The sequence below is a fragment of the Oncorhynchus mykiss genome, chromosome 9 (assembly GCF_013265735.2).
Source record: "Oncorhynchus mykiss isolate Arlee chromosome 9, USDA_OmykA_1.1, whole genome shotgun sequence".
Lineage (NCBI taxonomy): Eukaryota > Metazoa > Chordata > Actinopteri > Salmoniformes > Salmonidae > Oncorhynchus > Oncorhynchus mykiss.
In genome coordinates, this window is record NC_048573.1 from 78486340 (window position 1) to 78498216 (window position 11877).

General features: G+C 43.0%; 2 protein-coding genes across 2 annotated transcripts in view; one reads left to right on the forward strand and one right to left on the reverse strand.

Moving 5' to 3' along the window:
• ap4b1 (adaptor related protein complex 4 subunit beta 1) overlaps nt 1-2574 on the forward strand; it is a 41381-nt gene extending 38807 nt beyond the window's left edge. Inside the window, exons 14-15 of the mRNA XM_036986983.1 lie at nt 1667-1877; nt 2561-2574. Of these exons, the coding sequence (XP_036842878.1) occupies nt 1667-1877; nt 2561-2574 (225 nt within the window). The remainder of the gene's footprint in view (nt 1-1666; nt 1878-2560) is intronic.
• Nucleotides 2575-8423: 5849 nt separating this feature from the next.
• On the reverse strand, nt 8424-10339 carry cfap126 (cilia and flagella associated protein 126). The gene is given in 6 exon segments (XM_021592995.2): nt 8424-8794; nt 8796-8894; nt 9433-9651; nt 9763-9840; nt 9972-10034; nt 10119-10339. Coding segments are annotated over 6 exon segments (795 nt in total). The 5' UTR covers nt 10146-10339; the 3' UTR covers nt 8424-8485.
• Nucleotides 10340-11877: the final 1538 nt, after the last annotated feature.

Consider the following 11877-nt stretch of genomic DNA (forward strand, 5'->3'; position numbering starts at 1 on the left):
GTACCATCAGCTGTCAGTGTTTTAGTATTATACACAGAGGGACAGGAAGTACCATCAACTGTCAGTGTTTTAGTATTACACACAGAGAGACAGGAAGTACCATCAACTGTCAGTGTTTTAGTATTACACACAGAGAGACAGGAAGTACCATCAACTGTCAGTGTTTTAGTATTACACACAGAGAGACAGGAAGTACCATCAACTGTCACAGTGTTTTAGTATTACACACAGCGAGACAGGAAGTACCATCAACTGTCAGTATTTTAGTATTACACACAGAGAGACAGGAAGTACCATCAACTGTCAGTATTTTAGTATTACACACAGAGAGACAGGAAGTACCATCAACTGTCACAGTGTTTTAGTATTACACACAGAGAGACAGGAAGTACCATCAACTGTCAGTATTTTAGTATTACACACAGAGAGACAGGAAGTACCATCAACTGTCACAGTGTTTTAGTATTACACACAGAGAGACAGGAAGTACCATCAACTGTCAGTATTTTAATATTACACACAGAGAGACAGGAAGTACCATCAACTGTCACAGTGTTTTAGTATTACACACAGAGAGACAGGAAGTACCATCAACTGTCAGTATTTTAGTATTACACACAGAGAGACAGGAAGTACCATCAACTGTCACAGTGTTTTAGTATTACACACAGAGAGACAGGAAGTACCATCAACTGTCACAGTGTTTTAGTATTACACACAGAGAGACAGGAAGTACCATCAACTGTCAGTATTTTAGTATTACACACAGAGAGACAGGAAGTACCATCAACTGTCACAGTGTTTTAGTATTACACACAGAGAGACAGGAAGTACCATCAACTGTCAGTGTTTTAGTATTACACACAGAGAGACAGGAAGTACCATCAACTGTCAGTGTTTTAGTATTACACACAGAGAGACAGGAAGTACCATCAATTGTCAGTGTTTTAGTATTACACACAGAGAGACAGGAAGTACCATCAACTGTCAGTATTTTAGTATTACACACAGAGAGACAGGAAGTACCATCAACTGTCACAGTGTTTTAGGATTACACACAGAGAGACAGGAAGTACCATCAACTGTCAGTGTTTTAGTATTACACACAGAGAGACAGGAAGTACCATCAACTGTCACAGTGTTTTAGTATTACACACAGAGAGACAGGAAGTACCATCAACTGTCAGTATTTTAGTATTACACACAGAGAGACAGGAAGTACCATCAACTGTCACAGTGTTTTAGGATTACACACAGAGAGACAGGAAGTACCATCAACTGTCAGTGTTTTAGTATTACACACAGAGAGACAGGAAGTACCATCAACTGTCACAGTGTTTTAGGATTACACACAGAGAGACAGGAAGTACCATCAACTGTCAGTGTTTTAGTATTACACACAGAGAGACAGGAAGTACCATCAACTGTCACAGTGTTTTAGTATTACACACAGAGAGACAGGAAGTACCATCAACTGTCAGTATTTTAGTATTACACACAGAGAGACAGGAAGTACCATCAACTGTCACAGTGTTTTAGGATTACACACAGAGAGACAGGAAGTACCATCAACTGTCAGTGTTTTAGTATTACACACAGGGGTAACAGTTGGCTTCTGGTTCTGATTTCTTTAGGTGTCTGTGACATTTTCTTTGTTATTTTCTAGGTGTGTGTGGCATGTCCTGTTCCCCGCTGTTCCCCGGAGGGCCTGCAGGTGGCGCTACAGCTGGTCAACATCCAGACGCTGGCCTTCACCCCCCCAAACACACACCCCTGGAGGGTGTACCTCTACACACACACCTCACACATCTCTACAAAGACACCACACACACTCATACTGGCAGAACTACTACACACTGGAGGAGAGGGAGAGAAAGAGGAAGAGGAGGAGGGAGAGGAAGAGGAGGAGGGGGAGGGAGAGGAAGAGGGAGAGAAAGAGGGGGAGAAGGAGGGAGAGGAAGAGGGGGAGAAGGAGGGGGAGGGGGAGAAGGAGGGAGAGGGGGATAAGGAGGGAGTGGAAGAGGGGGATGGAGAGAGAGAGAAGGAAAAAGGCTTGCTAGTGGTAATGAGACAGCATCCAGGAGACCAGACAGCTCTGAGAGGATTCCTGTCTGTTCTCACTACTGTCCTACACACACTGTCCACACACACAGCCTGAACACACACACACACACACACACACACACACACACACACACACACACACACACACACAGCCTGAACACACACACACTCACACAGCCTGAACACACACACACACACACACACACACACACACACACACACACACACACACACACACACACAGCCTGAACACACACACACACACACAGCCTTAGCACACACACACACACACACACACACACACACACACACACACACACACACACACACACACACACACACACACACACACACACACACACACACAGCCTGAACACACACACACACACAGCCTTAGCACACACACCTAAGAGGCAGCATGGATGTGTTTCCTGTCAAAACAATAAAGGATGGAATATGCTCTGTGTGTTTGTAGAGTAACTGTTTCCCATGCCAGGGATCATCAACTAGATTCAACCGTGGGAACCCCTGCCAGACTGCCCAGTTCACTCTGACTAGAGAAGGTCTATAGACTCAACTAGTCAGACTAGAGAAGGTCTATAGAGTCAACTAGTCAGACTAGAGAAGGTTTATAGACTCAACTAGTCAGACTAGAGAAGGTCTATAGACTCAACTAGTCAGACTAGAGAAGGTCTATAGACTCAACTAGTCAGACTAGAGAAGGTCTATTGAGACAACTAGTCAGACTAGAGAAGGTTTATACACTCAACTAGTCAGACTAGAGAAGGTCTATAGAGTCAACTGGTCAGACTAGAGAAGGTCTATAGAGACAACTAGTCAGACTAGAGAAGGTCTATAGACTCAACTAGTCAGACTAGAGAAGGTCTATAGAGTCAACTGGTCAGACTAGAGAAGGTCTATAGAGACAACTAGTCAGACTAGAGAAGGTCTATAGACTCAACTAGTCAGACTAGAGAAGGTCTATAGACTCAACTAGTCAGACTAGAGAAGGTCTATAGACTCAACTAGTCAGACTAGAGAAGGTCTATAGAGTCAACTGGTCAGACTAGAGAAGGTCTATAGAGACAACTAGTCAGACTAGAGAAGGTTTATAGAGTCAACTAGTCAGACTAGAGAAGGTTTATAGAGTCAACTGGTCAGACTAGAGAAGGTTTATAGAGTCAACTAGTCAGACTAGAGAAGGTTTATAGACTCAACTAGTCAGACTAGAGAAGGTTTATAGAGTCAACTAGTCAGACTAGAGAAGGTCTATAGAGTCAACTGGTCAGACTAGAGAAGGTTTATAGACTCAACTAGTCAGACTAGAGAAGGTTTATAGAGTCAACTAGTCAGACTAGAGAAGGTTTATAGAGTCAACTAGTCAGACTAGAGAAGGTCTATAGAGTCAACTAGTCAGACTAGAGAAGGTTTATAGAGTCAACTGGTCAGACTAGAGAAGGTTTATAGAGACAACTAGTCAGACTAGAGGGTTTATAGAGACAACTAGTCAGACTAGAGAAGGTCTATAGACTCAACTAGTCAGACTAGAGAAGGTTTATAGAGTCAACTAGTCAGACTAGAGAAGGTTTATAGAGTCAACTGGTCAGACTAGAGAAGGTTTATAGAGACAACTAGTCAGACTAGAGAGGGTTTATAGAGACAACTAGTCAGACTAGAGAAGGTTTATAGATTCAACTAGTCAGACTAGAGAAGGTTTATAGAGACAACTAGTCAGACTAGAGAAGGTCTATAGAGACAACTAGTCAGACTAGAGAAGGTCTATTGAGACAACTAGTCAGACTAGAGAAGGTCTATAGAGTCAACTGGTCAGACTAGAGAAGGTCTATAGAGACAACTAGTCAGACTAGAGAAGGTCTATAGACTCAACTAGTCAGACTAGAGAAGGTCTATAGACTCAACTAGTCAGACTAGAGAAGGTCTATAGACTCAACTAGTCAGACTAGAGAAGGTTTATAGACTCAACTAGTCAGACTAGAGAAGGTCTATAGACTCAACTAGTCAGACTAGAGAAGGTCTATAGACTCAACTAGTCAGACTAGAGAAGGTCTATTGAGACAACTAGTCAGACTAGAGAAGGTTTATACACTCAACTAGTCAGACTAGAGAAGGTCTATAGAGTCAACTGGTCAGACTAGAGAAGGTCTATAGAGACAACTAGTCAGACTAGAGAAGGTCTATAGACTCAACTAGTCAGACTAGAGAAGGTCTATAGAGTCAACTGGTCAGACTAGAGAAGGTCTATAGAGACAACTAGTCAGACTAGAGAAGGTCTATAGACTCAACTAGTCAGACTAGAGAAGGTCTATAGACTCAACTAGTCAGACTAGAGAAGGTCTATAGACTCAACTAGTCAGACTAGAGAAGGTCTATAGAGTCAACTGGTCAGACTAGAGAAGGTCTATAGAGACAACTAGTCAGACTAGAGAAGGTTTATAGAGTCAACTAGTCAGACTAGAGAAGGTTTATAGAGTCAACTGGTCAGACTAGAGAAGGTTTATAGAGTCAACTAGTCAGACTAGAGAAGGTTTATAGACTCAACTAGTCAGACTAGAGAAGGTTTATAGAGTCAACTAGTCAGACTAGAGAAGGTCTATAGAGTCAACTGGTCAGACTAGAGAAGGTTTATAGACTCAACTAGTCAGACTAGAGAAGGTTTATAGAGTCAACTAGTCAGACTAGAGAAGGTTTATAGAGTCAACTAGTCAGACTAGAGAAGGTCTATAGAGTCAACTAGTCAGACTAGAGAAGGTTTATAGAGTCAACTGGTCAGACTAGAGAAGGTTTATAGAGACAACTAGTCAGACTAGAGGGTTTATAGAGACAACTAGTCAGACTAGAGAAGGTCTATAGACTCAACTAGTCAGACTAGAGAAGGTTTATAGAGTCAACTAGTCAGACTAGAGAAGGTTTATAGAGTCAACTGGTCAGACTAGAGAAGGTTTATAGAGACAACTAGTCAGACTAGAGAGGGTTTATAGAGACAACTAGTCAGACTAGAGAAGGTTTATAGATTCAACTAGTCAGACTAGAGAAGGTTTATAGAGACAACTAGTCAGACTAGAGAAGGTCTATAGAGACAACTAGTCAGACTAGAGAAGGTCTATAGAGACAACTAGTCAGACTAGAGAAGGTCTATAGACTCAACTAGTCAGACTAGAGAAGGTCTATAGACTCAACTAGTCAGACTAGAGAAGGTCTATAGACTCAACTAGTCAGACTAGAGAAGGTCTATAGAGTCAACTGGTCAGACTAGAGAAGGTCTATAGAGACAACTAGTCAGACTAGAGAAGGTTTATAGTCAACTAGTCAGACTAGAGAAGGTTTATAGAGTCAACTGGTCAGACTAGAGAAGGTTTATAGAGTCAACTAGTCAGACTAGAGAAGGTTTATAGACTCAACTAGTCAGACTAGAGAAGGTTTATAGAGTCAACTAGTCAGACTAGAGAAGGTCTATAGAGTCAACTGGTCAGACTAGAGAAGGTTTATAGACTCAACTAGTCAGACTAGAGAAGGTTTATAGAGTCAACTAGTCAGACTAGAGAAGGTTTATAGAGTCAACTAGTCAGACTAGAGAAGGTCTATAGAGTCAACTAGTCAGACTAGAGAAGGTTTATAGAGTCAACTGGTCAGACTAGAGAAGGTTTATAGAGACAACTAGTCAGACTAGAGGGTTTATAGAGACAACTAGTCAGACTAGAGAAGGTCTATTGAGACAACTAGTCAGACTAGAGATGGTCTATAGAGTCAACTAGTCAGACTAGAGAAGGTTTATAGAGTCAACTGGTCAGACTAGAGAAGGTTTATAGAGACAACTAGTCAGACTAGAGAGGGTTTATAGAGACAACTAGTCAGACTAGAGAAGGTTTATAGATTCAACTAGTCAGACTAGAGAAGGTTTATAGAGACAACTAGTCAGACTAGAGAAGGTCTATAGAGACAACTAGTCAGACTAGAGAAGGTCTATTGAGACAACTAGTCAGACTAGAGAAGGTCTATAGAGACAACTAGTCAGACTAGAGAAGGTCTATTGAGACAACTAGTCAGACTAGAGAAGGTCTATAGAGACAACTAGTCAGACTAGAGAAGGTCTATAGAGACAACTAGTCAGACTAGAGAAGTTCTTTAGAGACAACTAGTCAGACTAGAGAAGTTCTATAGAGTCAACTAGTCAGACTAGAGAAGGTCTATAGAGTCAACTAGTCAGACTAGAGAAGGTCTATAGAGTCAGCTAGTCAGACTAGAGAAGGTTTATAGATTCAACTAGTCAGACTAGAGAAGGTTTATAGGTTTATAGAGCCTTTTGGACAGACTGGTTCCCAGGCTATAGGCCAGCCTATTGGACAGACTGGTTCCCAGGCTATAGATCAGCCTATTGGACAGACTGGTTCCCAGGCTATAGATCAGCCTATTGGACAGACTGGTTCCCAGGCTATAGGGGGTTTCCTATTGGACAGACTGGTTCCCAGGCTATAGATCAGCCTATTGGACAGACTGGTTCCCAGGCTATAGGTCAGCCTATTGGACAGATTGGTTCCCAGGCTATAGATCAGCCTATTGGACAGACTGGTTCCCAGGCTATAGATCAGCCTATTGGACACTGGTTCCCAGGCTATAGATCAGCCTATTGGACAGACTGGTTCCCAGGCTATAGGTCAGCCTATTGGACAGACTGGTTCCCAGGCTATAGGGGGTTTCCTATTGGACAGATTGGTTCCCAGGCTATAGGTCAGCCTATTGGACAGCAGCGTCAGTTGGGTAGGCCAGCTCAATACCATTTATGTAAAAGTAGGCTACAAAAAAGTAGACTAAAATCATTCCATTCCCGGTTAAAATGCAAGGGCTGTTTAGAGTATTGATCTATTGGCTGGCTTTAGGACCATTCATCTATTGGCTGGCTTTAGGACCATTCATCTATTGGCTGGCTTTAGGACCATTCATCTATTGGCTGGCTTTAGGACCATTCATCTATTGGCTGGCTTTAGGACCATTCAGAGCATCGTTTGGAGAGAAGCTGCCAGCCTGCCTGCATTTCTCTCAGCAGAGAGCAGAGACTATGAGAGAATCTCAATTGCATTCTCCTCACGTCCTCTCCTCGCCTCCTCAAAACCCATTGGATGAGAATGCCAAAGGTCCTTCCCCTCTGATCTTCTCCTCCAATGGGTTTTGAGAAGGTGAGAAGAGGTTTTCCCAGTGCCAGACAGTTTGCTTGCCAGTCAGCTGTTTAGGCAGTACGCAGAAACCTTTTCAATTAAATGTTAACTGCAAGTAGGCTTACCTGACAGAAGTATATCATGAGTAAGTATAACATTTTTATTTGTTATTTGTCAACTTTGAGATGAAATTGCAGCAGTACTTTCTGTTGGGACAGCTTTGTGGGCCCTAACAGTTTGTGGGCACAATTTGTCACCGTTACACGGAACCCAAACCGGCTGCGCGCGTGCGCCATCGTACTTAAATACATTTTGTCCCCCACACCAAACGCGATCACGATACACAGGTTAAAATATCAAAACAAACTTTGAACCAATTCTATTAATTTGGGGACAGGTCAAAAAGCATTAAACATTTATGGCAATATAGCTAGCTAGCTTGCTGTTGCAAACTAATTTGTCCTGGAATATAAACATTGAGTTGTTATTTTACCTGAAATGCACAAGGTCCTCTACTCCGCCAATTAATCCACACATAAAACGGTCAAACGAATCGTTTCTAGTCATCTCTCTTTCTTCCATTCTTTTTCTTCTCTGGACTTTATATTGCGATTGGCAACTTTCATAAATTAGGTGCATTACCGCCACTGACCTTGTTCGTCTTTCAGTCACCCACGTGGATATAACCAATGAGGAGATGGCACGTGGGTACCTGCTTCTATAAACCAATGAGGTGATGGGAGAGGCAGGACTTGCAGCGTGATCTGCGTCAGAAATAGAACAGACTTTTATTTTAGCAACGCAGACGCTCGTTGGCTCGCGCGAGAAGTGTGGGGGAATAATTAAATGTATGTCTACATTTATTTTGCAACGCTCGTGTATGTGACACGGGTGGTATAGTCAGCCTGTTATATTGCAATTCATGTTTAGTGTTGTTGTGGCTTTGCTGGCATGAATCCCACTTTTTTTTTGCCCCATCAAGATTTACATGCTAAAATCCCCACTGGCTATATCAGGGGAAATCAAGGGTCGTCTGCCTGTTTGTCTGTCTATCTGCCTGTTTGTCTGTCTGTCTGTCTGCCTGTCTGTCTTACCCCAAATTTGTATTTATATTAAAAAATGAAAATCTATGCAAATAATTTCACTGTTTTCCTCCAACACAACCGACCCTGACACACGCACAGGAAATGGTTTTACAGAGTTTTAATGCTGTATGATTCTGTTAGTGTACATCAGTAAACTAACAGCACTCAGTACATCAGGAAACAAAATATATTCTGGGTGTGCGACTGTTCGAGAGAAAGATGGATAGAGAAAGAGATGGGGAGGTAGACATGTTTACTAGTCAACCTGTGTGTGATTCTCTTGGGCAGCTGTAGAAGGTTCTCTCTCTCCCTGGCTAACTGTTCTCTCTTCAGCCGAGGTGTTCCCTCTTGCGGCTCTTCTCTCTTCAGCCGAGGTGTTCCCTCTAGTGGCTGCTCTCTCTCCAGTCGAGGTGTTCCCTCTAGTGGCTGCTCTCTCCTCTTGCTGTGTGTCAGGGTGGGAGACTGCTCTCTCTCTCTCTGAGGCTTGAGTCAAAGGTCTCGCCCCACGACCTGATTGCCCAGTGACTGGTCTTTCTCCTGTGACTGGTCTCTCTGAGGTTGGGGCATTGCAGGTCTGTATGTTGAACAAAGAGAATGAAAAGAGAAGAAGAGATAAGAGAAAAAAGAAGAGGAGAGAGGAGAGGATAGGGGGGTGGAGGAGAGAGGATAGGGGAGAGGAGGAGAGGATAGGGGGGTGGAGGAGAGAGGATAGGGGAGAGGAGGAGAGGATAGGGGAGAAAAGAGGAGAGGAGATCATTAAAGAGAAGAGGAGCATAAAAGAGAAGAGAGGAGAACATAAAGGAGAGGAGAGTATAAAGGAGAGGAGAGAGGATAATTGAGAGGAGAGGATAAAGGAGAGGAGAGGATAAAGGAGGGGAGAGGAGAGGATAAAGGAGAGGAGAGGATAAAGGAGAGGATAAAGGAAAGGAGGTGATAAAGGAGAGAAGAGGATAAAGGACGGGAGAGGAGAGGATAAAGGAGGAGAGAGGAGAGGACAGCATAAAGGAGAAGAGATGAGTGAGGAGAGGACAGCATAAAGGAGAAGAGAGGAGAGGAGAGAGGAGAGGACAGCATAAAGGAGAAGAGAGGAGAGGAGAGAGAATGTGTCTAACCTGAACCTCTTCCGTCTGACCGTCTGCGGCTGGTGTGGTGGTGGTTTTGGCAGGCCTGTGTGTGTGGATGTCAAGTCCGGAGTGTGTGTGTGAGTGTGTGTATGTGTGTGTGAGACGCTGTCTGCCCTCCTCAGAGCGAGCTGTGGGGTTGATGGAGGCAGGAGGGAGACGAGCAGGCAGCTCCCATGTCCCCTTAAAATCTGGCCACGCACTGCCACGCTACACACACACACACACATAATTAAGCACAGACAGACATCCATAAGCACATAAATATACATGCATGTACAGGTCTCAGTGTGTGTATGTGTGTGTGTGTTGTTCACTAACCTTAGCCTTCACTCCCGGTAGGAGATGTCCTCGGTCACTGGCGATGAAGATGGTGTGACCCTCTGCTGCTGAGGGCCTCTACACACACACACACACAGTTGATTTCAACTAAGTTCAACTCATGGAGAGAAAGTAACACTATTTGCCTATTTGTCTTGCACAATTCACAAACAACACTTAACGTTAGCTAGGTACTGTAAATTAGTTACCTCCTTGAAATGCTTCGGCACGGTCCAATTTTGCAGTTTCTGCGAGTTGAAAGCATTTTCATACTAAAACACACAACAGCACATGTTTACTGCTCTACACAATAACAAAAAGTGTGTTTTTATCGAATGAATGTTGTCATTTTTTACCTGATTAGCCGAGTAACCCGACGACATGCCTGGCGGCTAGCGACTCTGTTTGTTGTTGACAGGTTGCATAGCAACAACGGAGCATTGCAGGAAGTTGTCGACACGGTCTGTGTCAGCTCGCAGCTCCACTCTTCTTCTTCTACTGACTACTTGCTCCGGATAGAGAAAACTGTGGAAAACTCGGCCGGAAGCAAGTATCAAGTGAATCCACGACATCACCACAAACGTCTTTTCAAGACAGGTAAGTTACACTCGTTTGAGATACTAGCTAGTGATGTTATAATGTCACAATGTATTATATAGATAGACGCTCTGCTTTATAAGGTTTTAAATAGGTTATGTTAGCTAACTGTAGCTATGTCGACTAAGTTAGACTACGACTGTCATGGTAACTAGGTTAAAAAACATTCACATGTAAACATGCAGTGGACGGGCTATTTTGAAAATGGTTATATTACATTTATGCACAATTAATTATGAGAGTATTTATTTGTAAATTACAATTTTAATGGTTTGGCATTATAAGCAGTGTGAAAATATATTTAGACATTTTCATGGATAACATTAGCATAATGTTTTCTGTTAGAGTGGAGAGGAGGAAGACTGGATAGGAAGAAGAGTGAGACAGAGGAGGAAAGGTAAAGATATGATTGCAGAGCCTGCCAATGTATTATTCCAAACAATGTTTCTGAGATCAAATACAAAAATGAGGCAAGCAATGGGAATATGTTAACCAAAGTATGAAAAGGTATGTGCCCTTAATCCTTTTTTTCTTTCTGAAGACAAATGCCCTGTTGTCCTGCGAACAATGTTCGAAGATCCACTGACTGAACTTTGGCTGGACTTTGTCCATGGAAACTTGACCGTATTCAGTGACACGATCAAGATGCTTGAAGGCCAGGACCGCTGTGCTGTGGAGTCAGCTGCAATTCTGAGAAACATTGAGGCAAAATTGACTGCAAGACGTGATGACAACTTCATTCCAGTTTTGGTCAGAGGACATCTGAGAGAGCTAGAGGGAAATTGAGCAATGTCTAAAGAGAGCTTTCTCCAAACATCCCAATCATTCTTCACTACGGCTGTGAACTACTTGCAAGCATGGGGAAAGCACACAGATAATCTAAAATATTTACATGGTCTCCTTTTAAAAAGGCAACCTCAGCGTGAAGAGATCCAGAAGGCAGCAGGCACACTGCAGGAAAAATGCCCCCATGTGACCATCAATGAGGATGCATTGTGTGACGAGGTTACTGGCCTGCAAGAGTTCCTAAAGGGGAGATCGCTTGAAGAATGGAAAACATCTGAGACACCGCTTAGTCAGAGATGGAGCACGGTGGTTACCCACTTCAAAGAGAACGACATCCCACACACTAACCTGGCTAGATTAGCGTCTGTTGTCATGTGCTTACCTGGAAGTAATGCACCAGTCGAGTGTTCTCCCAAATGAATGATATATGGACAGCAGCAAGAAATAGGTTCACTGTTCCTGCCATCAAGGCCATGCTTATTGTGTAGACAAACTTAAACCTCCCCTGCCAGGAGTTCATGGAGAAGCTGGCCAAAGACGGAGCAATCCTGAAGAAAATACATTCTTCTGAGAAATATACAGATTAGGTTGGTATAAATGGTAACTACATAATATAATCTCATCATCGTCTTATTTCTTTATGTTGTTAAGTATTTCACATAGACTTGTCTGTTTTTTCCATGTTTCTCATGTTCTCTTCTGCTCTTAGTCTACCCAGACTAGCAGGACCAC